Here is a 25,550-nt window from a genome sequence, read left to right on the forward strand (position 1 = left end):
TACTTAAAAATCCCACCAGAAACTGACAAAAAAAAAAAACCCCACCAACCAACCAACAAAACATAATGCCAAAAAACATAGAAGCTTCTGTAATCAGGTGGTAACCGTGGCTATCTTTCATTTTTTTAAATGGTATTATAATTGCTTTTCATGGAAAATTTGAACCTGAAGTTTTATACAAACGTTCTGTTTAACAGAAAAAAATAAGTGAGCATTCAGCTATCAGTGATATTTCAAAATGGCAGTGGGCATGTTGGATCACGTCTCATTATTCTTCCTCCACGATGAACAGCACTCAGTCATCGGGGTTCATCCTTCTCAGAAGTTTTATTTTTGAACGATTTTGAGCACTGTTGTGAGGTTTTGGTGGAGTGCATTTAAAGCACTTCTGAAGTCAGTGTTGCCGTATACTGCCCTTCCTCTCACCTGGTGTGCCTGATGTAAATACGGTGTCCAGCCTCTGAAGGGCTCAGGGTGGTGTCTGTAGCCTGGTGATCCTCTCCAGAATTGCCTCTGCCTTCAGGACTTTGTGTTTTTTGGTGCTCCTTCCATTGGGACCCCAGAAGGAGTGTGCTCCAGGCTCCTCCGACATCTCAGGATCCATCTGATCTGAGAACAGGGATGTTTTTCTTCTGCTGCCTCTTAATGTGACCTGAACACTGAGATTCTAATACCATTTCTAATGATTAAGTCCGAATTTGTAGCACTGATGGCTCCAGCACCACGTAGCATCGGTTGGAGTGCTGCAGCAACTTCCCACCCAGTGCCAAGTTCTCAGCAGTACGTTACCATGTTTGGACCTTTTGGCCTTTTGTTCCACGTTGGACCTTTGTTTCACGTTGTTTTGCACAGAAGAGGCAGAGATCACAGTGAGGTTGGGAACCGAAGGAGGAGGAGGAATGCTGATTTTGCCATACCCACCACTGTTCCCACAGAAGTTTTCAGGAGCCGCTGTTGCACTCCGCATCCATCTTCCGAGTTTGGTTCTTTGATAACTCAGAGTCTAAGAGCAATATTATTAGGAACTCCAGATCTCCATGGGCTGATTCATGGCACATTTCTCTTATCATCTCAGCTCTGTGGCCACAGGTACTGTGGTGACCTTACTGCAGAGCTTCCCCGGATCGCTCAGATGTTGCAGGGGATGGACTTCCAGCGCTGCCCAGCTCCATCGGCGCTGCCTGGCACTCCTCTTACTTTTCACTTTGTGACCTTCAGTTTTACAGATAATACTTGTCTAGAGCATACGTGTACTTCAGCTTAAATGTCCCTAAATGTCCCTGAATATCCCTTTGGGTCCTGCAGTCCTCTGGAGCATTGGCATCTTCTCACGTTGCTCATCTGGAGATGGGGATTGTGCTGTTGGACGTTGATCATTTGCGAGTGGGTAATGCACAGGATAGCCAGGTGCTGATCAGAACTCCCTCTCTGTTCCTCAGCTGCCTCCCATCCATCAGCCCTGTGACCTCAGGACCCTCTGGGGGCTGCTGATGGAGAGGAGCAGTCAGAAGGGCTGAAATGTGCCGTGGAGCAGAGCTATTATGCTCCTTTTGTCCACAGGCCCCGCTCGGGAGCAAAGGTTCTGGGCAGAAGGTCACAGAATTTAAGTGCACAGATAGAATTCCTCTTTAAAACAAGCAGTGAGTTGTTATTCCTTTCCCCCTGCAGCTCTGAAGCTGCAATGATATTGGTCACTGGTGTTTTCACTGTTGTGCTGCACTGAGTGCTGTACTCACCCTCCGGCTTTAAGCCCTCCGTACGGTTTGTCTCTGTAGCTTTGTGTCTGTGATGCTGTTAACAAGCCTGTGTGATTCTTAGCACTTATTCCTCGATGACCACCAGCTCGTGCTCTGTAGATTCGTTTCTCTGTGCCCTTACAGCTTCCCCACTCTGTGCTCTGCCAGGATCCCTCTCTGTAGCTATGAGCAGCCTTCTCCCATCCCTCAGTGACGCTGTGTGGGGTTCGGCTCCGCATCCTCTTCCTTAGGAGTGGCCCTGCTGAGGATCTTAGAGCTCCCTGCCCTCTTCCCTCCCCTGCTGAGCCCGTGTTTTCACTCGTGTGGGGTGGCTGTTGCCACCAGTTTGCTGGCAGTGCCCTAACTCCAGCAGAACGCCAGCTTCTCCTTCCCTGGGCCGAGCTCCTGTGCTGACGTCCACTCACCCCATCCTGACACCAGCCCTCTCCACGCTGCTCTGTTCTCCCTCTGGAGTGATTGCCCGGCATGCAGCTGACCTCTCTCCCTCTCTCTTTGCCTGCACTGCTTGGATGCTGGTCTGGCTCTGTCCTGTCGCATGGAAGGAGTGGATGCGTAGGGAGCGGGAGGCGGCCACGCGGCGGCTTGAGGAGGAGGCTGCAGAGGTGAGGAGTGGGGTGGGAGGGTTGGAGAGGTGTAGAGAAGAGGCAGAGCTGGGCCTAAGGGCTGGAGAAACCTCCAGAAGTAGAAGCACTCGTTGCCCTCAGCATGTGTTCTCCTCACACCCCTCTGCCCTTCAAAAAGCACAACTTCAGCATGTGAGAAGGCAGCAGGGAGCTCTTCAAGGCGGTTGAGGAAGGAATGGTGAAAAACAGTGGCTGAAATTGGAAAGCAGATTAAAATAAGAAGTGATGTCAGGCACAATTAATGCTGAAAAAAGATACCACGGAGGAATTGTAGATTGACTTCCTTAAATATAAAGTCGTGGAATGTACGGAGTTGGAAGGCACCCGTAAGGATCATCGAGTCCAACTCCTGTATCTCCAGCTCCAGACTGGAAATCTTCCTGGATTTGGTGCAAACTGGTTATATATATTTAGTATTCTTTTCTCTTTCTGTAAGAGTGGATGTGTGCGCTGCACAGGAGGGATGGCTGTTTCCTGCAGTGTTTTCTCCAGGCCTGTCACTTTTCCCTGTGGCTGTGGTTCACGTCCCAGCAACGGGAGCTTCCTGCAGCGTTTGGAGATAAAGCTGTGGCTGTGACTAGGGGTGGTTTCCTTTTAATTGCTCTCTGTGGTTGATGCAGTTGATTTCTGGCCTGATCTCTTCGTGCTGTTTCTGTTTTGTTTTTGCTTCCCCCCCTTACCCCTCTCCAGAATGTCACGAGTGAACCTTTGCGAATGGACTATCGGACCCTGGCTGCTTTGCCCAGCAGTGGCTCGCAGAGAGTCAGTCGCACTGTAAGTGATGGATGTTGAGTGCACATCCCTGCGTGGGAAGAGCGGTGATTTTCCCCTTCCCTGCCCCCCTCCTCTGCCCTGGTGTGATGGTGGTGGTGCTCTGCAGAGCTGTCATGGACTTCAGCTGTCTGAAACGGGAGGAGCTGCAGCAGAATTGTTAAAAGGAGACAGCAGTGAGAGCAGGGAGCCAGGTTGCTTCCCATTACAGACGGGGAAGTGGCTTCTGTAGCTGCTTAGGTGCAGGAGGTGGTTTGAACAAGGCAGAAAGAACAGCCCAGCAGGGGGAGGAATACGTGTGAATGAATCATAAGAATCATAGAATCACGAGGTTGGAATCAACCTCTACAAGGTCATCCAGTCCAACGTCCTGAGAGAGTGGGGACATTGGTGGGGAAGGGGGCAAGTACTGGGAGCTGCAGAAGCAGGAGGGGGAGATGATGGCAGGCACAGAAGGTGACAGTGTTGCGTGCAGAGAAAGCAAGGAGTGCGGGGCAGTGGTACCAAAAGTTTTAAAGCAAGGTTAGGACCCACCTAGAAGTGCAGCAGGCAAAGCAGAAGTGATTGTATATCCCGGCCTGGCACAGGTAGTGCCTCTGGTACTGCTGCTGCCCCTCTGCTCTCCTGTGTTTCCCTCTCTGGTACATGCTGGAAACTCAGCAAAGAGAAAATCCTGACTCCCCAAATGCCACAGGTCACAAGTCTATCTGTCCTTCCTGGGTTGCTTAAAACATCACATCTGTGTCTGTTTCCTTTGTCCTCCCTGCTGAGTTGCTGCCTGCTCCCTTGGAATCACAGAATTGTAGGGGTTGGGAGGGATCTCCAGACATCATCCAGTCCTCGGGCTTAACCCAGTCCCTTTCCTGCTGCTACAGGAAGGACCACCCCATTGCTGATGGCATCAGAGACAAAATATCCCTTTCTTCTCCCATTGTTTCAGACCATCTCTTTTACCCATCTCCGTTTCGTTCCATTGGGGCAGCTCTTCTCTCGTATCTGTCATCTCATTGTCTGTGCCACCAGCTTTGTCTTACACTGTTCCTCCCCATCCTCCCAAGCTTTGGGTTTTCTCTCCTGGCTGTCCACAAAGAAATGTTTCATCAGGAGAACATTTGAAGTATTTCCAGCATCTCTCAATGTAACTGAGGAGCTGGAAGCGAGGGGAGAGCCAGCCCCATGCAGGCAGCTGTCCCTTTGTGAGCAGCCCAAGTGTCTCCCAGCACTGAACAGCATTTGGGAGTCTGTGCCCGAGTCTGGGAGCGCCTGGGGCTGGAATGTGTGGCCGAGCACTGGAACGCCGGGTGTAGGGCGGCATCTATAAATGTCCTGTCTCAGGGGAAGGGTCAGTTAGTGCACGTTTGTCTTCTTCCAGCTGTCTTTTGCACAGCCCTACCTTTGCTCTGTTTGAGAAGATTCCTTCTGCTTCGGTTGTGAGCTGTGAGCCCCGGTGACAGCGAGGTTCGGGCTGCACCTCGCCCATTTGGTGGCACAGTGGAAGATGCAAGCAGTCCAACCAGCAGAAAAGGATGCAGCTCATAGGGCTGCAGCACCTTTCCAGTGAAGAGAAGCTGAGAGAGTTGGGGTCCTCCAGCCTGGAGAAGAGAAAAAGCTCTGGGAGGAAGCCTTATAGCAGCCTTCCAGTACCTAAAAGGGCCTACAAGAAGCTGGAGGGGGACTTTGTACATGGGCGTGTAGTGATAGGGCATGGGATAATAAAAGAAGATAGGTTTAGGTTGGGTATAAGGAAAAATACCTTCACGGTGAGGGTGATGGGGGCCTGCCACAGAGAAGTGTGAGTGCCCCATGTCTGGAGGTGCCCAAGACCATGCTGGGTGTGCCCTGGGCAATCTGCTCTGGTGGAGCATCCCTGCCATGGCACAAGGGTTGGAAGTCTTTAAGGTCTCTTCCAATCCAACCCGTTCTGTGGTTTATTATCTTTATGGACCCTTCCAACCCAAACCATTCTTGACTCAGTTAGCAGGTTGTCTGTCTGCGAACGACATTCCTGTATTAGGATGGCTGTCTCTATTTCCCCATCCCCAAAGTATCTCTCTGTTTCTGTGTGTGCTTTGGCCAGCTCTCACACCAGGCACTTTCTCCCCTGTGCTGTCTTCCATATCTTCTGCTGCTGTATAATGCCCCTCAAGGCAAAGCAGGGCTGCTCTTCACGCTGCCAAGCAGGAGGAGGTGCAACCTCTGTCTGTGCAGTGGAATTCCTCACGGCGGTGCCCCAAGAACAGAGCTGATGGTTGTCTGTCCTGGCTTAATCTGTGCTGCTGTGTTGGTTGTTCTGTGCGTAGGAGTCCTCAAGGTTTTCTGTGCAAAACGTGTTGTGTGTCGGAGCTGTTTGCACAGCTGCACGAAGGTGTTACCCTCAGCAGTGCCCTCTGCAGCGCCGGCTCCTCGGTCCCGCAGTGCTGTGTTAGGACGTGGGGATAATGCTACAGCAAAACATTTAAAATCTCACTTTGCCTTCTGTCCCATAAGAAATGGAGATGACTTTACATGTGTCAGTTACAGGTCACCATCATTAGATAATTAATCCGTGCTTTCCAGTCCGAATCTTTTGATTCCTGGCCAGCGATTCTCTCTCTGTCGCCGTTTGATTTCAGATAGGTTTGTGTCAGCATCTGAGGCAAAGGGATGGGTCAAAACTGCAAATACATTCCTTCTGTATCTGCTTGGAGGATGCAGAGGGAAGTATTACCGTTCTCTGTGCTGGAGTGTGGAGTGACAGAGTGAGGCTGCACGCCTCATTGCCAGGATTGTTGCTTCCCCAGAATAGAAATGCTTGCTTGTCCGATAAAAATAGTCCATGTGGAGCTGAGGGAGCAGGGCATCCTGCACTGGGGCACTGCAGTAGTGCTAGAGATCAACGTGAGGAGGGGCTGAAGCTCAGCTCCAACCGTGTCCATGATCAGAACGAGCCTTGGAGGTCCACCAGGCCTCGTGCGGCCCTGGGGAGGAGCCCGTCACCACCGGGCCCTAAAAGCATCATTTACCTTTTTCCCCTCTGTGTGAGCAGAGTGAGCTTTGGTGGTGTGGGATTCGGCTGGAACCTGGGCCGAGTGATGTTCGTGCTCTCTGCTTGGCAAGGAAAAGCAGTGCAGGATGGCGAAGCCACCTCACGCCTGCGGGCTGCTGACCTGATTCCAGTTAGCACATCCACCAGCGAACACTGAGAGCACTTTCAGCCATGGTGTGACTTTGTATTGGGATAATTTATGGCGCTCTGGGAAAAGAAAGTTGGATTTCGGTGGGGAGGAGGGGGATTTTTATTTCTTGTAGGAGTTTTTTTTACATTGGGAAGGGACGTAGCACAATAGCAGAATTTCCGGGGGTAGCACAGAACTTCAGCATCTGAAGAAATACGATCTGAGCCCACGCTCTGCGATGGGGTGGGGGTGAGGGCTGGGGGAGGGCCGCAGGAATTCCTGAGCCTCTCAGCTGCCATTGTAGCCAGCAGCCCACCCGGCCACGAGAGCTATTTTGGTGAGCACTGCCCTGACACAGGAACTGGGGAATGTGCTGTGAGCAGAAGGGCTCTTTGCTGGGCAGGAGGAGGCTGCAGCATTGTTCTCCCGTTATCCCCACTTCACTGGCGAAGGCTTTGGTGGGGTAACAAACACTCTTTTATGGTACTCAAAGAGGAAAGGTCAGTGCTTCGTCTGGGATGGGCTCAGCTCAGGGAGAGCGTGTGAAGGGGTCCGTGCTGTTACCTGCTGCTCGTGTTGCTGCTGTGAGTGTGCGTCGTGATGAAGTGGGCCCACAACGTGTGTGTGTGTGTGCAGATAGGGTGGGTCTGCACGGGGAGCGGTGATGCGGTGTGACTGTGCAGTGGGGAGAGACGACAGGGGTCATCTGTGTGCTGGGGCTGTGTGAAGGTACACTGGGGTGAGGCAGACGGTGTTTGGCGGCGTGATGGTGGAGCTGGGGATGCTGCAGGAGGTGGAAGGCCGTGTGCTTGTGCAGCTCGTGGAGTCACTGTTGCTGGTGAGCTGCAGAAATGCAAACAGGAGTGTAAACGGGAGCTGGAGAAGTGCAAGGAGCGTGCATGAGCGTGCTGATAAGTCAGTGTGTGTATTGCATGCTGACAGCGAGGTCCTCGCTTGGAAGTAGCACTTGGGGTCACAGTAGAAGATGGAACGGTGCTGTGGGCATCACTGCAGGAATTTCTCTGTCCCCTGTCCTTCAGCTCTGCACTTTCTCTTCCTCTCCTTCCCCTTGCTCTCTTCATGTCTCTCTGACCCTTCTGTTTCCTCGCAGCCTGTTCAGTGCGGTAGGGCCACCTCCGGCACAGAGAGCGACCGCGCTATGCTGTCCCTGCCGGTGGCACAGGACGGCCGGGACTGCTCCCCAGCAGCAGCCCCGAGCACCAGCCGTGAGCCTGGCCCTCCCCAGGACCCCGCGTCGCCATGCAGGCGCACGTGTGGGGCAGAAAAGCCCCCTGTAGACCAGCGGGATCCCACCAGTCGCTCCCCGCCCCAGGAGCTAGAGGCGCCAGAGCAGGAGTGCATGATCGACTCGCAGCCCATCCTCTTCAGCGAGAACCCCTTCGTGGTGGCCAACCGCAGGGGGAAGGCGGCGGGCAGGGCCTGCCTGGGGGGCCCTCCGCTGGGCTATGGCAGGGAGGGAGTGCTGAAGACCAACCTTTACTCCAAGGCAAGCGCTCGTACGGCGTGCAGCATGCCCTCACCCAGGAGCCACGCACCTCTACTAAAGCACGGGGCGTGCAGCGGGCAGCACGAGGCCTGGGCTGCTCCCACCTAACGCACGCGCTTGTGTGTGTGTGTGGTGTCTGACTGTAGCTGTCCTCCAGCACTAACGTAGCGGGTGTGCATGTGCCCTCTGTGAGGAGGCAGCGGTGTGGGGCTGGGGGGGACCTCCTCCTGCCGTGGGCAGCCATGGGGAGCAGCGGAGGTCCTGTGGGGCTGCGGTGGCCGTGGGAGCAGGGAGCTGCAGGGTGACGGCGGACGTTTTTAGACCTCTGAGAGCAAGGAGCGTAGCTGAGGTCGCTAACTTCCAGCACGAGGGCATGCTGTTCCTCAGAGGACTCATTCCAGCGGGTCAGGTTTTCAGATTTCAAGGGAGAACGGCCCTTGTTGCAGTGGAAAACTTGCTTGTGTTTAACTTGGTGTAAGCTGCCGCAGAGTCAGGAGGACCCAAAGGCCCAAGGGCATCCTGTTGTGGATGGGCACCGCACCGCCCTCCTCTTCATCCTTTCTTGGCCTTTTGGGGGGTCTGGACAGCAGTTGAAGCCACAGATACACCGATGGGAAGGATTCGTTTTCTTAGGTGGTTGTAGCCCAGTTCTGTGGTGACCGTTTGTTTTTTCCACGTGTCGGCGTTTAAAAATGGAGCGAGGCACGCGGCAGAATCGGTGTCACACTTAATCTAATCAGATTCCACGTTGCTGTCATAAAAAACGATTCCCATCATCGATTCTCCTCCTGAGTGCTGGCAGCAGAGCTGTGACGGGTGGGTCGGGGAGCTGAGGGCTTTTCTTTGTAGAATGAGCTCTTGCAGGGCAGCACCCTCCTCGGTGGCTGGGTGAAGTGCACACAAAGGCCTCGGGCAGAGGCGGCCGGAGCCAAAGGAGCAGCAGTGGTGGCATGGGAGGGATCGGTTTGAGGCTGCCGTGCTCTGTCATTATGGTGTGAAGAAGGATCAGATGTTTTCTTTTCTCTGTAGGTCACGTCCCCTGGCGTAGTGTGTAGAGATAAATACAGTTGCCCACGGCTGACCCAAATCACGTTAACGGGCTTCACTGTTGCATGAGTACAATAATTAACAATGGCAAAGCCCTTAGATCTGCTTCAGGAGCTCTTGAAATCCCGAAGGACCCAGTTCCACTTTTAGGCATGTAAAATGCTTTCTGATAGCGTTCCTTAACCAGCATGACAGTTATCAGGACCGTGCTCTTTGCAGCGCCGCTGTGGGGCTCCTGCAGAAGCTTTGTCCTTCCCATGCCAGGCCCTGCAATGGGCACAGCCGGGGAGGAGTCCCCTTCCAGTTACAGGTGGCTTTTGTTGCTCGGTGTCCACGCAACACGGAGTTTGTCCTGAGCTGGGGGGAGGCAGAAGGTCTTGCCCTGACTCGGTTGGCGACGCGAGGCGATGGGATGTTCAGTGTGGTTCCCGTGCTGTTTGCAGTGCTTTTTGCAGTATGGCATCTGCTGCTGGGCTGGCACTGATGCTGCTTTCTCTTTCTGGTGGTGAGGTGTCCCGTCGTTGCCATTGGGTTGGATAGCAGCGCCGTCTCCTGGCCTCACTGCAGATGGAGATGTGTGGAAGCTGCTGTGTACATAACTCTCCAGCTTTGTCTTCTCTCTTGCAGGCTCCTGAGCCGGGGATGGGAAACTCGAGGCGAGAAAGCCCCTATTCTCCCGGTAACCAGCAGGTGAGGCTGCACCCGAGGCAGGCAGTGGGGAAGAGGAAGGTGGGGAAGAGGAAGGTGTGCTCCCAGGAGGGAGAGGGAGCAGAGGGAGCTGAGGGTAATCCTGAATCTGAGAGGGATTCCTGTGGTTGGCAGTGCCGCCTTCGTGGTGGAGAAATATCTCCTCTAGGATGCAACTGGAGGTCTAGAGCTCTTCTCTTTCAGAATGTTTCTGAGAGCCAGGATTTAATGAGCTGGTCATAAACTCGGTGGAGAGGTACTGCTGTGAGGGTTAATTTAATTATCAGGGTAATGAACGAGCAGGAGAGTACCTAAGATGATGACAGAGTTCTGTACATCAGGAAAGATGGGGAAGTGAAGGTTGGGAGGATCACCTCGGCTCTGTAAAGCACTGCTGCTCACGCTCCCACACTGATCCCTGTCCTGTTGGTGACTCTGCCAGCAGCCCACGTTGGCTCTTGAGAAGATCAGAGGTCCCCTCTGCCCTCACAGGCTGCCCCACCCCGAGGGAGCCCACTTAATATAACTACCTCTCTGGATTTTTAATTTTGACCTTTAAAATCCCTCGTAACTTTAGGTTTCTTTTTGTCAGCATTACCTATTCTCACTAGCTCTTCTTATTACACCTACAAACCGTGATCTTTTGTTCTAAATCTCATCTTTGGTTTCAGTGCTTGCCCCGAGGCAGTAGGCTTCACAAATCAGTTGAGCCTTTCCAAATGAAATTCTGAAGTGGATTAGGGTTAGGATTAGGGTCACCTGGTCTAGGGAGCCTGCTCTGGCAGGGGGTTGGACTGGATGATCTCTGGAGGTCCTTCCCCTCCCCTACAATTCTGTGATTCTGTGGATGTTGAAGTTTTCCCTTCACAGACACGATGTGTTCCTGGGATTGCATTATGAGCCATCACGAACTGGAAGCTGTGCTGTGTGCTGTCCTTAGTTATTTTTGCATCCTTTGGGAGCATGGCTGCCCTCCAACCCTTTGGACCAGACAGCTCTGGCAGTTACCAGCTCTTTGGCTGAGTTGTTGCAGCAATCTGAGCTTGACAAAAGCCAACGGCTGGTTTTGCTCAGTGAATTTTGGAGCAGCCTGGCGAGGTGAATTGCACCATCTTGGGGCGACCACTAACACTGACAGCAGTCAGAGTCAGGAATAAGGGTCAGAAGCACCTGGCTGGGAGTAGCAGGTAGGACAGTGGAGCTGTAGTGGGCAGTAGTTCACTCCATCTTCTGTTCCTTCCTTATGCTGTCTTGCATCTCCTTCAGTTCTTGGGTCCTTAAAGTGAAGCGAGCACTGTGGGCACAGTAGGTCTAGGAGGAGGTGCTACTCATCACAGCAACGCAGTGTCAGTGCGTTCTCTTCCAGCTCCATCCATTTGCTTTCCTGGCAGCGGATGTGTACTGCTCAGAGGTGCATTTGGGGCTCTTTGCCTGTGGGTCTCCCCTTTACCCCAAATGTCAGCTTTCTTTGAGTTTAAGGTCTTTCTATCTAGGAGTACTCTTGGGGTGAGGACGGTAGAGAGAGATCTGGACATTCATTTCCTTAAAGAAGCTCAGCCCTTGGTTGAAAAAAGAGCACAGTTCTCAGAGGTGTCCCCGTAGCTGCTCACAGAGGGATGTAGGGCTGCAGGGTGCTCTGGTCTCAGGTGCTGCTCACAGTGAGGTCAGGTTGCTCAGGGCAGTGCTCACCAAATTCTGAAGGCCTCCAGGGACGGCATCTTTCCAGACACCAGCTCCAGCGTGCGATAGCCCTCGCTGCGGGATTATTTCTGTAACCATTGGTTTATTATTATTCTTTTAAATTTAAACAAGTGTTTGGATGGAGTGTTCTTAGTTCCAAGTTGTCACAGTCAGCTTTCGTGATCCTCTGATACCTTCTGTAGAGGCACGTTGGCACTGGAGGCACAGTGACGTGTCCTTGCCACTGACTGCCTTCAGCTCATGCCTCTGCATTCTTAATTCTGGATGGGCTTGCTCAGTGATGAATCAGTTGGCATTAGAGGGCCCTTGTGGCTTGTTGTCATTTCATTCCTTTGGTGGTAGTGAACAGTTGTCTTTTCCTAGCAGTCACTGTTAGTGGAAACTTCACTGGTTGGATGGGGCCCTGGCCAGCCTGGTCTACTACCAGACCTGGAGGTTGGTGGCCCTGCCTGTGTTGGGGGGGGGGGGGGTTGGAACTTGATGATCTTCAGGTTCCCTTCCAACCTGAGCCATTCTGTGCTACTGTGATTCATGAACCCACGTCCCTGGGCCTGATCCCCTGGCTGTCCTGCGCATGCCATGGGGATCCATTCCATGGCCTTCCTCGGGGCTGGGGTCAGGCTGAGGGCTCGTAGTGCCCGGTTGTCCTGAGGCACACTAGCGTTGCCTGCCCTTGGGTCCTGCAAGGTGTGAAGAGGAAGGAGCTGTTTGCAGTGGGTTTGGGCGTGCGCAGAGGTGGGCACTGAGCCTTCCTTTGTGGCAGGGAGGAGTGGGGGCACTGATAGCATGGGGTGAGGGCATTCTGTGTGCTGGGGAAGCTCACAGCCTCTCGCGGGTACGCTGCTCTCTCCATTTTCTCTCCATTCTCTCCCCTGGTGTTTCCCTTCTGCAGATGCCCGCAGCTGCTCGGCCAGGCAGGGAGACACGCTTTGTAAGTGCCCGCTGGTGTGCAGTGTGTGCTGCTGCTCCATGCTGCTCCCACCTGGCACCGCTGCTCGCTTCCTCTAGCTCCACGCTCCCCACCTCGTGGGCTTGGGGTGCCCCACAGCTTGCTGCAGAGCAGTGCCCTGGCAGCTGCCTAAAGCACAGATCCCTGCTCCTTCTGCTGGGTTGGCCAAGGAGCTGCAGTGCTGATGACTTTGCTCGAGTGCAGGGGATGCCAAGAGGGGCCATGGTCAGCTGAGCCGGAGGAGAAGTGGAGAGGGTGGGGGCTCGTGTGTGGAGGAGCACAGAGAATCATGTCTTCTTGCAGAGGACCTCAGAGAAGCTGCTCTGTGAGCTGCTCCCCACATGAAGAATGCATTGCAGGGGTTGATGTGAGACTTGAAAGCTTTGTGCTGTATGGGAAGAAGGGGGGGGAAGAGCTTTGTAAGTCTGTTTTTGAATGGAGCAGGGTTAGCTGAAGGATTCTGTCGTGGACCACCTTGACACTTCTGTTTCTGCTTTCAGGCTTCCATCAACTTCATTGCGTCGCAGGATGACAGCAGATCAGTAAGTACCCCTGCTGTGAGATACAGTGTCCTCCATCTCGTGAAGCTTGCCTCTTCCTCCTGTGTGTGCTTACCTCCAGCCCAGTTACTTCTCACTGTTGGCTCTGCGTTCTCCTTCTCACTGTTCCTCCAAGTTTGTACAAATGCACTGTCTTAAATATCCCTGCACTGAAAACTCAGTGTCACTGCTTACAGCTTTTACTCCTCTTTACAGTAGCACTTTGCTCTCTGTGTTTCTGCTTCTGGTCCCTTTAAGCTTTTGGTGTTGTGTTCCCTTGCACGTGTCACCCAGCACTGATGACACCTAAGTCACATCTCGGTCTCCTGTCTCCACTTCTGTGTTCCTAGTTGGACCCCTTGTGCTGTCGTTCTGTTCACTGCACCCCAACTTTTGCCAGTACCCATTCCTTGCCATCGCTTCCCAGCTGCATCTCCCATGGGTGATGCTCACGTTCCCCGAGCTCTGCCATATCTGTGCCATTCCCCTCTGACTGCTGCAGCTGCCACACCCATGGCAGGCTCTGCTTTGTGCCTTGGCCTTCGCTTACCTCCCTGGTGTTGCTTTGCTGAAGCTCTCTGCTTCCCCAAATACTTGCAGCAGAGGCGTGGCTGGCTTGGTGTATTGCTCCCCTGACTGCTCAACTCGTTTCTCTCCCTCTCTCTCTCCCTCTGCCCTTTTCCCGTTGTGTGGCACTGACCTGAGCAGACCAAGCCAGGCGTCATTCAGCCTCTTTCTCGGGCACGACAGAACGCTGCCTCGCATAACTCGGAGGACGGGGACAGCCCCAATCCCTTCCAGCAACCCGAGCCATGCTCCAGTGTCCAGAACTCTGTAAGTGGCCGCAGTTCCTTCTCGCTCAGCGTGTCCCAGGCTGCTCCGGTGCCACGTAGAGTTATGCTCAGACACCTTGTCTGTCAGTACCTTGCATCTCGGAGCAAAAGCCAGTGCCATCTCACCGATAGTGAGACGATTCTGTGACCTGCAAGGTGATTGCTTTTCCGTCAGAGCTTCTCATTCTCAGTGCTGTGTGCTGATGGGAGAGAAGGATTTGTGTATTTTGGTCTTAGCCTGGGTAAGAATTGCCACTGCATACTTGTAGTGTGGCCTTTCTCTTGTTATTGAAGCTTGTATGGATCTATACCACATTAGAAGTACAGCAGCCACTGGGGAAGAAGGAAAAAACAAATGAGGAGTGGCAGTGGTAGATCCCTTCCAGTGCGGGAGGTTCTGTCAGTCAGATAAGCCCAGAGCTTCTCTCTCATTTCCCAGTGGAATGAATTTGGCTTTTTCAGTCCTAAGGAGTGGTCTGTCCGCCGTAGGGTCACTGCTTCCCAGCTGCAAAAGCCCATTGATTCAGACAGGGGCTCGTTGAACTGGGTGGGAATCCTTTAGGAGTGAGACATCAGTTTGGCCCCGTGGCCAAGGGATGGGTCACGAGACCCTGGTGAAGTCCGTGAGGATCTGTACCAGCAGAAGTATCATTTCTCCACCATCCAAGAAACAGAGTGTGGCTGTGGTGCTGGTGCTGCTCTGTACAGAGTATGCCCAAAGCAGTGCTCAGCTTTCTGCACGAGGCTGCAGTGGCTGTCCCACGTGCCACTGTTCAGGCTTTGCAGGCTGCGGATTTTGAAGTGTTTTCCCCATTGTTTTGTTTTTAATAACAGCTGGGATTTTTTTAATGTTCTGTCCTTGTCCCTTGTAGCCAAAGCCACCGTCACCACCTTCTCCTGATGAGATTCCCATCAATGTCAAGCAAGCCTACAAGACTTTTGCAGCAGTGCCCTTGTCACACCCCCTGCTCGAGACGCAGGTAACTGCTGCTGGTTGGGGGCAGTGCCACCCGAACAGTGCAGCACAGAGAGGATGGGACATTGCCAGAGAGCAAGGGAAGTGGGAGGGTAGGGAGGACAGCAACTAGTGCTGCCCAGAAGAAGCTGCTTTCAGGGAGGGACGTGCAGTGAACGGCGTCTGTTCACGCTGCAAGTGGTCACCGTGCAGGGGGACCTGCTCACGGACTCCTGAGGCTCCTTGGCTTTCAGAGCACTGTTCTCCCAGGACACGAGGGTGCTCTGTGTTACCATGGCCGTTCTGATACAGAGAAACACAGGTTCATAGGTACGTTAGGTTGGAAAGGACCTACAAGATCATCTAGTCCAGCCATCCTCCTATCACCATCCCTACCCTCTAAGCTACTATATCAAATCCCCTTGCAATCCCACTGGACTGCCACGCCATAGGGCCGGGCTACGTCTGCTCGAGGGCATTCTGGTTGAAGGCAAAGCTGAAGCTGCAGGCAGTGCATGTGCTCTCCTCCCATGATTCATTCCCATTTATGTAACTGAAGAACAGTCTCATTTTTAATAATTCTTGTCAGTTCTCATTTCTACCCCCACGGTTCCTCATTTCTGGCTCACAGTTGGATTCTGTGGATCAGTTTCTTCTACTCCCTGTAGTTTTATTCTTCTGACGTTCTGTTATTTATTCTGTTAAATCTGGGTTTGTTTTCATGACGGTGAAGCTTTCCACTTCTTAGAATTAAGTTTTAGGTAAACCCACCTTTCCACCAGGTGATGTCCCCAGCGTCACCGTCGATATGACACCGGTGACCCTTGGTTGTGGGGAGGGAGTGATGGCAGAAAGTCCTCTTTTAGTTCATGCCCATTTCTCAGTGTCCTTGGGAATAGCCCAGCACAGAGAAACCCAAACCAAACCAGAGGTTCTGGTGGCTGGAGCAGGGGCTCAGGGAGGATTCAGGCTTTTGGGACTGTGGGTATGGAGAAAGGATCCCAGTGCAGGCAGGTGGGAGGGCTGGGGAGGAGGAGGAGGGAGTGCTGTGCAGCGTGTGGCCGAGGCAGGAGGGCACAGGGCACACGTTGGGCCTGGTTTGGTGTTATGGTTTTAGGATTTTTGTTGTTATGATTTGATTTTCGCTCAGTGAAGAGTGATGCTGTGGATTTTCACAGGTGTCAGCACAGGGCGGACTGCACAGCCCTGAGCAGAGATCCTTCCGGGAGAGGCAGAAATACTTCGAAGTGGAGGTGAAGCAGCAGCAGGTGGACAAGCCTCCGAAGCGAGTCTCCTTGGTGGGAGAGGATGACCTGAAGAAAATGAAGGAAGAGGAAGGTACGTTGCGTTCTGTGCAGGGAACTGTGGGCTGTGCAGTGGATCCTTCTTCTGCAGGAGGCACGAGAGTGCACACACTGGGAACCCAACACCTGCAGAAGCTTGTAGGTGGTCATTGGTCATCCTAGAAGCATTCGTGTTAGAAAGCACCACGTCCAACCCCAGCCCATCCCCACCGTGTCCCCAAGGGCCACATCTCCACAGTTCTTGAACACCCCCACGATGGTGACTCCCCCACCTCCCTGTGCAGCTGTGCCACTGCATCACCGTTCTTTCAGAGAGCAGTGTTTTCCTATCATTAAACCTGAACCTCCCCTGGCACAAGTGGAGGTTACCACCTCTCGTACTGGGGAATTGGAGCTTGGTGATCTTTAGGGTCCTTTCAGCATGAGCTGTCCTGTGATTCTTTAAGGCCTGGTAATTGTCTGATGTACGTGAGCAGTAAGGATCCTGCTGGCTGCTCCGCTGTCACTGTGGGAGCAGTGGTGCTGTGGTGCTGTCACTGTGGGAACAGTGGTGCTGTGGTGCCAGGGTTTCCTGGAGTTGATGAACACTTCAAAACAATTTCACAAAGCTACTGCTAATGGTGATGTTCCCTTGTGAGAAGCCAGAGTTGATGAGCAGGAGATTCTGTCCTGGTGTAGTCCTGCAGGGGTGCGAGTGGCATTGCCTCTGCTGTCCTTACGTGACAGGAGAGCTTTCATTGCCTGGTGTACTGCTCCCAGTTTGCACAGTGCTTTCACAGGAGGGAAAATGGCTGCTGTAGTCTTCAATGTAGTTTCTTCCTGTTTGGAAACGGCTTTAAGTGTCAGTGAGGAGCAGTGATGGGACACAAGGGCTTCTAATGAAATCTGGTCTCGTTCCATAAGAAAACAGAGGTGGGATTGAATTCCTGGCTTTGGGAACCGTGACTCACTGCTGCTCACCGAGGTTACAGCAGAATTCCTGTTGTAAATTGACTCTTCCAGTCTGTGTGTAGCTTGTCATCCTGCCTTCGCTCCCATATTCCTGTTCAGAGGCTTTTTGTGAAGGGTGTGAAGCATTAGAAGCATTCTTGGTTTCAGGAACGCAAATAAAATTTAAGACAAGAGTAAGCTCGTAACAGATAGGAAGGAAGGTGAGGAAGAGAAACTGCAGCTGTCCTTTGGAGGCTCTTCAGTGTGGCTGATTCACGCATCCAGCATATCAAATTTTCTGGGTACATCAGATTCTTTATGTACAGAGGTCAAGGTGGGAAGGAGAACTGCGGAGTCTCAGCTTGAACTTGTTTGAGAATTGCTAAGTGTGGTAGACAAGGAGAAATGTCACTTCGTTTAAGATAAAAAAAAGTCCACCTAGGGGAGAGAGACCCCTGGATGAGTGAGAAGGGCAGGACTCAAAGAATGGGATAGAGCTTTGTCACGGTGTTATCCGTGACAGTGACCCAAGGGAAACCGAGAAGGGAGAGAGGAGAGAAAAAGAAACTGCGGCAGTGGCCGCGCGGTCTGAGAAGGAACGGTAACTTTACTAAATATGATAAAATGGAACAATTGAGAGAGAGATAAAATTTCCAAACCAAAAGCTGTGAGCTTACATTAAGGAGGAATTGCAGGGGGAGCACACGTGCTGAACCTCCACGCCTGGCATCTGGTGCGGAGCTCTGCCCCTCTGCTGCTCCCACAGCATTAACTCCTTCACTGCTGCGTGATGCTCTGATGTGGAATACCGGCATCAACACCACAAAACCACAACAAGCTTTTACATCTGAAGTGTTGGGGGAGGGGAGGAGAGAAACAAAAGCTGTGTCCAGGAGAGCGTAGACTCAAAGCAGCACAGACTTGCAGAGATGGTGAGCACAAGGTCCTGCACAGTCTGCATCCCTGCAGGATTTAATGGGGTTTCGTGTGGTGTGAGATGAGTCGGTCTTATTTTGGCAGCTCGAAAACTGCAGCAGAAACGTACCCTTCTGTTGGAGGAGGACGTGGAAGAGGACGAGATGATGAAACAAGTGCCTGAGATGAGCATGCAGTCCACTGTCATCATTGAAGGAGTTGAGTACAAGATTGAGAGACTGAATGGAAGGAGCACCCAGGCTCCAGGAGCTCGGTAAGGCTGTCTGTCCTCAGCACCACTCAGCAGTAGCTCAGTGCCACCACGTGTGTCAGAGGTGTCCCCGTACTGTCAGGGAAGAGGGCTGGACATTGCCTTCTCTCCAGTGCAGAAACGTGCTGCGTGCAGTTCTGGTTTTCCAGTTTTCTTTTCAGAAGAACGCCTCCTTCAGCTCTGTGCTTGGGAGCAGAAAGCCATTGAGTTCTGGGGATAGATAGCTCAGGAAGAGCCCTGGTGCTGAACCTAGCTTTACTCTTCTAGGATCTTGGAATATCTTTCCTTTCGTTGTACCGGAACTGGAATTTAAGGAAAACAAACTTGAGCAGTACAAATGAAAGCTGCAACGTGGGGGCATCCTGTCTGCCCGCCAAGCCACGGTCACTGGGGCACCTTAACCTGTGGGGGGCAGGGTTGTTGGGCTCACAGTCAGCTGGTGCAGTGTGCAGTGCTTTGGTTATTCAGCATCTGGCTTCAGTTTGTGAAGCAGCTGTAGGACGTGTGCACAGAGAATTGCCTCTCTGAGGTCACTCAGGATTTGTCCCTACCCCAAACATGCATTCACTTACAACACAGGAGGATCCTCCTTTGTTAATGTTCATGTGTACCCAAGGTCAGCAAAGGAAAAGGCTGGGAGCAGCCAGGCTGTCCTCGGGTGATGGGAGCTGGGGAGCATTAACTGTTAGGAAATGAACAAGGAAACGCTTGCAGTAATGGAGCAAAAAACGTTGAGCAAAACCACGATGGCTTGTGCCTTGAAACTGGGCTGCATTGCGTTCTGGGGCTTGGATCTATTCTGAACACTCCTTGGGGATGGCAGTACTGCTAACTCACGTGCTCGTCTGGTTTAGGTCCTCAGAGGTGAATGAGAACAACAGCTCACAGAGGAATTCTCTGGAAGAGGGAATGAAGCCCGAACAGAGGACGAACTCCACGTCTGGGTAAGTGGATGAGCAGCGTGCTTTGCCTGGGTGATGGAGCAAGGGACTTCTACTTGTTAACAAATGCAGAGTGCTAAAGGAAGAATTTTGTGGAGAAGACGAGAACTGTAATTGGGAACTTAGCAGAAACTTCCCTCCGTGTCTGTGTTATTCCTCCATCCCTCCGTGATTTCCTTGGGCCGCGCTGTGGTGCAGGGGCCGGGGGTGCTGGTCATTGCCTCACACTGTGAGAAGAGCAGGCAGAGTGAGAGGGCACCAGGCCTGCTGGTTTCTCACTGCTTCTCTCTCTGCCCAGGTTGAGTCTGGGAGCAGGGGATGTGCTGGCTCCCGTGCGCACAGCCAAAGCCGAGCGGCGGCACCAGGAGCGGTTGCGGATGCAGAGTCCCGAGCTCCTGAGCAGCCAAGAGAAGGAGCTTTCACCGGCAGAACGTCGCGCTCTGGAGGCAGAGAAGCGAGCGATGTGGAGGGCAGCACGGTGAGACAGAGGGACCTTCCCTGCTCTCTTCTCTAGGCTCGTTCAGGCAGGAACCCAAGGTGTTAAAGTGGGGAACGAAGAAACTCCCCTGCGCCGTGTGCTTGCAGAGGATGCAGCTGCACCTTTCCACTGTTCAGACGATGCAAAGCATCCGCAGCTTGGCTGAACTCCTCTGCTTCTGACTGACGAGCTGTGTGAGCGAGGTGTCCCAAGTTCCAGCCGTGCCTGCACAGTCCCAAAATGAAAAGCAGCAAGAACATTTCCCGTGGTCGGTGTTGCTGGGCTGGTGGGCTTGCTGGAGGGAGCACAGTTAGGGCATTTAAATCCACTCAAGCTGTATCACGAGCTGCAACAGAGTGAGCAAACATCTGTTTTGAAAGGAAGAGAGCTTCCTGCTTCAGGGCTTTGGACTGGAAGCTCGTCCAGGCCCTTACTGTGTAGTGTAATCCCGTTAAGAATTAATTAGGCTGCTGCTATAACTGATTACAGCTTTCTTGCTTGCTCCAAGAGCATTCAGGGACTCTAAAGAAACCTGGAGTGGCCTTTTTATGGGGAGGTTGAGTGGGAGGTTTTAGAAGAACAGCACAGCTGAGGACTCATCTTTGCCAGTCTGCCCAGTTGGATGCTGGAAGGACTGCTGTGACTTGAGATACCACCTGAAAGTGTCACATCTGAGGTTAGGGATGGATCGTAGGGGTTCCTCTGGAGAGGCTCTGAGGACGTGGATGGAGTTCTCAGTGATGAGAGCTGACAGCTCACCCAGAGCTTTTCAGGGGGCTCAGCTTCCCACTGTTGCTTCACCGTGCAACAGATCTGCTTATGGTTTTGACTGTGCTTATTTAGAGCTGTGCTGAGCTGATCTTTGCAGTCACTGAGGCTCTTTCCCTTCAGGCAGAACACTTTCTTGGCGTGCTCCAACTGCATGGCCGTGGATGATCCCTTTCCCTGCTCTGTCTCGGCTGATGTTTTTTCTTTACAAAGCATTGCCTTCATTTCAGCAGTGCTCACCAGGTCCCTGGAAAGCACACCTGTGAGACTAAACCTTCATTTGGGAGAGCCATTTCCGCTATCTGGTAGCACGTCTGTCGCCCCTTTGAAGCTGGCACTGCTTTCAGTAGCTTTAGGTGACGTCCAGAAGTCCTTTCCAAGCTGAGTGGATCTGCACTCAGCAATCTCTCCTTTGCCTGCTCCCAGTGGTGGGGATGCCTCTACACAGACCGCAGTGTGGTCTGATAGGAGTGTTTCCTCTCTGGGCCGTTGTTTCAGACCTTGTGGGATTGTGTCTGCTTCTCTGACCCGCTGGGTGTCGTGCTGTGCACCATGCTCCTGTTCTGGCTGATGTTATTCCTGAGGTTTCTGTGTCGCAGCTTTTCAGGAGGCATCGTTTGCCTTGCGTTACAGGGCCAGAAGTTGGGTAGGTGTCACAGAATCATAGGATCACAGAACTCTTAGAGTTGGAAGGGACTTTTAAAGGGCACCTGGTCCAGCTCCCCTGCAGTGCACAGGGACACGCACAGCTCCACCAGGTTGCCCAGAGCCTGGTCCAGCCTTTCCTTAAAGCCTCCAGGGATGGAGCATCCACATCTCTGGGCAACAAACGTGTGGTTAGGAACCATTGCTGGGGAGAGGTTGGGCCGGGGCTGATCCCAGGTCCGGATCCCTGCTCTGGTGCACAGTTCCTTATGAACTTGGTCAGATCTTTGAGTCTCTGCTCCATGAGAGGACTGTAACTGTCTCACAGGAGGGCTGTGAATGTTCAACACGTTGAAAACTGTACAGGGCTGTGGCACTGCTGAAGTACCACAGACGCATTCGGCGAAGGCGTTTTGCGTGGAGCTGCTGCTCAGGTTTGATGCCTTAAACAAAAAAAAAAACCTAAAAAATGGACCACGCCAACTTCCCACTGTTGCACGTGGTCCTGCAAAGCAGAAGTTGGCTGTTCTGCCTCGGCACCCGAAATTCAGCATCTCTCTGCTTTGAGGAAGTGGTGGAGGCTGATCTGCCTTCCCTTTCCAGCCAGACCGCCGGGACTTTCTCTCCCTCGTGCCTGCACTTCCTATGTATCTTCCCTTATAAATGGGGCAGGCTCTGGCAGCTCTGATCTCTCCTGAGCCTCAGCATTAGTGCATCCAAGGAATGTTATGGTAAAGCCCTTGTTTATGATGGGTGTAAAGGGAGGAGTGTGACAGTGCCTGTGCAAACTGCTGGAAGTGAAAGCCATTGCGAGGACCCTGCTCGCGTCCCATGATGCGTGCCGGCTGCCTCAGGAGTGTGTCCTCATCTGAGCTGGCTGATGGCAGCAGGTAACGCGATCTGAGAAGTGCCATTACAACTGTGCAAGAGTTTGAGTGTGGAATACAGCGTTGAACACAGTGCGTTTGTCCGCAGTGGGCAGGAGAGAGGTCAGTGTGTTCTAAATCCTCAGCCTCTTGCCTTTTAAGTGTGTTTTAGCATTTCTTTTTCCACAGAAGGTGAGCTGGTGAAGGGAAAGCCTTTTAGAGCTGAGGGCAAACACACCAAGGAGCCCTTGGCAGCTGCCTTGCTTTTCAGCTTTTGCTTGTCCAGGTGCAGGGTTGGGGTTAGGGTTAGGGTTAGGGTTTGGGTTTGGATTTGGGTTAAGGTTCATAAAGCTGAGCACACCAGCTGCTCAGCTTCCTTTCACTCCTGGTAGCGAGGTGTATTTTTGCTTCAGCTCTCCAAAGGAGAGTGTGGCTGTTCCTCGGGTGCTTGCAGCCCGACTTGTTGGCACTGCCAGGGATCGGTCACTGCAGTGAGCTCCTTCAGCTGTCTGTCTCTGACTGTCCCTCCCACCGTACGTCTCACAGCTGTGGTGGTCTCAGGAGCCGTGTCCTGTCACTGCTGGGGTGTGGGGACGTGGGGGCAGCCAGGACTCGTGTCTCATTTCCCCACGCAGCCCCACACGTGCAGAGTGGGAAGGATCGCCTTGCACGTGGTGCTGCAGCCTCACTAACCTGTATTTTCTTTAAGTGCATGATTTTATTACTTTCTTTCTAATCTTCTATCTTCTGCTTCCTTCCAGTTCCTCTGGTCTGTGTGCTGTCACTTGTGACCCCATCAACTCGCACCACCTTGGGCTTTCCCTTTTCTCCCTGTGTCATCAGTGCCCTGCCAGGACATGTGATGCCCCCCACCACCACACACCCACTCCCCATCCTCTGCTGGGAGAAAGACATGGGGACATAGGGGACCCGTCCTTTGTTCTCAGCACACACAGATGACCCAGGCAGGGTGTGATGAGGAGCTGCAGGCACACACTGAGAAGGGGCAGCAGCCCAGCGAGGCCTGTGTGGTTTTCCCAGTGTGCACGTGCTCCTTCGTGGATGCACTCAGCTCTGAGATCGCACGTGTCGTGGGGCCTGTGGCAGTCAGACCCTTCACAACAACGTGCTTGTTCATTTTGCATTGGTGTGGCCTCGCTTTGCGCAGTGCACGTGGGCTCCGCAGTATTAAAAGGATGTAAAAACATGAGCATGTGCCCAAAGGACAGCAGAGGTTGTTCAAGGACTGGAGAGGAAAACGTTGGAGTGCATCCCGAGGAGGGCCACAGAGATGATCAGAGGGCTGGAGCAGCCCCCCATGAAGATAGGTAGCTTGAGGGAGCTGGGCTTGTTTGGCTCGGAGAAGGCTCCAGGGTGACCTCAGTGTGGCCATTCCGTACTTGAGGGGAACTTCCAAGCAGAAGAGGGACCAACTTTTTACACCATCTGATAGTGATAGGACAAAGGGGAATGGCTTTAAGCTAAAAGAAGGGAAATTTAGGTTGGGTGGCGAGCTTGCTCAGAGAAGTTATGGAGGCCCTATCTCAGGAGGCATTCGGGGCCACGTTGGCTGGGGCTTTGTGCAGCTTGATGTAGTGATTGGCAGCCCTCCCCCGAGGCAGGGGGTTGGCACTAGATGGTCTCTAAGGTCCCCTCCAACCTGGGCCATTCTGTGACCCTGTGGTACGTCCGAGGAGTTCAGCTTAGAGGAGGCAGAGGGGAGGCCTCACGGCAGCCCATTCCTGGCAGCCCCCCACCAACTTAGCATCTCTGCTCTCTGCTGACAGCAGCAGGGCCTAAAGAAACAGCATGGAGCTGTGTCAGGGGAGGGTCAGGCCGGGGGTTAGGGGAAGGGTCTGCAGCTGAAGGTGGTGGGCATGGGACAGGCCGCCCAGGGGGGCGGTCGCGGTTCCAAGTGCGTCAGTAGTGCTGAAGAAGCATTTGGACAGTGCTCTTAGAGACGTGGTTTAACGCTCACGTTGCCCTTTGCGGAGGCAGGAGCTGGGCCCAGTGATTGCCAAGGGTCCCTTCCAACTCCCTGTATGGTCCCACTTTACAACGGTGCATGCTAACGGGTGGTCGGATCCATATATGTACACGCAGTGTTCACAGAGGGGATGGGATGTGCATGGACACACACGTGCTCATGCTCCGTACTCCATCAGTCTGCTTTACACATGCACACAGCTCTTTGCAGCCCCTGCTGAGCCCTTTGCGTTGGTCTGCTGACGTTTCCAGTCCTCTCCTCCCAGTGTGTGAGGAGGGCAATCTCTGGACACGTAGGCTCTGAAGTGAGCACTTCTGGGCATGTCATCCCAGGTTTCCCCTCTGGAGATTTCTGTTTCTTCCGCAGCAGTTGGTGTTGGGAAGGACCAGGTGTAGGAGCCTATTGTAATCATGGCAGCTCCTTTCTCAGACATACATTTCTCCTTGCCAGGGTATGTTCCTGTATCTGTTTCTTTCTTTCCCTGTATTTGTCCACTGTAATGTTCATTACCATCATCTCCTCTTCCTTCTCCTCTTCCTCTTCCTCCTCCTCCTCCTCCTCCTCCTCCTCAGATCCTCAACTCTTGAAGACAGTATTAAACAGTACGAGCAGGATCTGGCCAGGAAGCTGTACCAGTCCCGGCAATGGGCTCCTGCTCCCGGGGCCAGGCCAGCTCAGATGCCTAGTCCAGTGCAGAGTCACGCCTCGAGAACCCCTGGGTCAGGAAACCAATCCAGGTGTGCACAGCCCCATCCCTGCCAGCTGCATGCTCCGTCCTGCCTGTGTCCCCCAGCCTAACACCGTGCTCCCAGCTGTGTCCTTGTAGGGGTAGGGAGCATTTAGTGGTACTGAGGTACCGTGGTACTTCTGGCAGTCAGTGGGGACGATGGGGGGACACTGGGTTTGTGTGGTTGGGTGGGAGCCGACGTTTCTGAGGGCTGAACCCCCTTTTTATAGGTGGTCTGTCATGTCCCAGTGGTAGCAGAGGGATAAAGTGCGGCACACTTGGGAACACAGGGGAGAGTAAAGCCCTGAAAACTCACCTACTGGCCGAGCCCTGGCGGTTCCCCTCCACGTTCCTCAGATTGGATCGCTCTCAATAGAGCGATGGCACCCATGGGAAGGCCTGCAGCAGCTCAGGGGGTTGATGCTGAGCCCCAGGCTCCGTTCAGCACACCTGACAACACATGTGATGTAATGTCTGATGACAGCAAACCAAGCTGTTCTCTCCTGCTCTGAAAGTCTGTCTGCCTCGGGGAACCAAGGGTTCATCCTGCCTTTCTGCACTCAGCTCGTTGACTGTGGTGCAGCCGCTGGGCGCAGAAAAGGGCATTGATCTCTTACAGAGAAAGCGATATCTGACGCCTTTTTCTCCTTCCTTCCCCCCTCCTTTCTGAGACAGGATGAAATCCCTTGAGCAGGATGCCCTCAAAGCGCAAATGGTCATTGCCAAGTCCAAGGAGGGAAAGAAACGCAGCACTCTGGAGCAGGTGACAGAGTCTCCGTCGCCCGTTCCTACCCCGTCACCAACACCACTGGAAGGTACAGTACAGCAGTTCCCGAGGAAGAAAGTTAATGCTTGTCCGGGTCAGCTTCCTTGAAAGCAGATTTGGGGGATGCAGTTTATTCCTTCAGCTGAGGCTGGAAGAACCTACTTGAGCGCACGACGTTTCTCAGCACAGGACATGGTCCTGACACATAGGAAAACTCGAGAGACCAAAACATTTAAGTGACAGTTCCGGGAAACAAGAGCAGAGTTTAAAAGACAGGAAAGAGGAATTCATAAGTTCATAAGGTTGGAAAGGACCTATAAGATCATCTAGTCCAACCATCCTCCTATCACCATCCCCACCCAACTACACAATCCAATCCCCCAGCACCTCATCCAAACGCTCCTTGAACAGCGCTAGGGATGGTGCCT

General features: G+C 53.0%; 1 protein-coding gene across 1 annotated transcript in view; it reads left to right on the forward strand.

Annotated features, from left to right (window-relative positions):
- The window catches only part of SCRIB (scribble planar cell polarity protein), a 91,964-nt gene that overhangs the window by 59,098 nt on the left and 7,316 nt on the right, over positions 1 to 25,550 (forward strand). Inside the window, exons 28-41 of the mRNA XM_065751501.1 lie at positions 2,300 to 2,359; positions 3,071 to 3,154; positions 7,418 to 7,813; positions 9,488 to 9,550; positions 12,141 to 12,179; positions 12,698 to 12,739; positions 13,442 to 13,570; positions 14,442 to 14,549; positions 15,703 to 15,862; positions 17,779 to 17,947; positions 18,799 to 18,888; positions 19,184 to 19,363; positions 24,202 to 24,366; positions 25,032 to 25,171. Of these exons, the coding sequence (XP_065607573.1) occupies positions 2,300 to 2,359; positions 3,071 to 3,154; positions 7,418 to 7,813; positions 9,488 to 9,550; positions 12,141 to 12,179; positions 12,698 to 12,739; positions 13,442 to 13,570; positions 14,442 to 14,549; positions 15,703 to 15,862; positions 17,779 to 17,947; positions 18,799 to 18,888; positions 19,184 to 19,363; positions 24,202 to 24,366; positions 25,032 to 25,171 (1,825 nt within the window). The remainder of the gene's footprint in view (positions 1 to 2,299; positions 2,360 to 3,070; positions 3,155 to 7,417; positions 7,814 to 9,487; positions 9,551 to 12,140; positions 12,180 to 12,697; positions 12,740 to 13,441; positions 13,571 to 14,441; positions 14,550 to 15,702; positions 15,863 to 17,778; positions 17,948 to 18,798; positions 18,889 to 19,183; positions 19,364 to 24,201; positions 24,367 to 25,031; positions 25,172 to 25,550) is intronic.

Source organism: Cyrtonyx montezumae, unplaced genomic scaffold (assembly GCF_038088225.1).
Source record: "Cyrtonyx montezumae isolate F1298 unplaced genomic scaffold, pur_monq_1.0 scaffold_74, whole genome shotgun sequence".
NCBI lineage: Eukaryota > Metazoa > Chordata > Aves > Galliformes > Odontophoridae > Cyrtonyx > Cyrtonyx montezumae.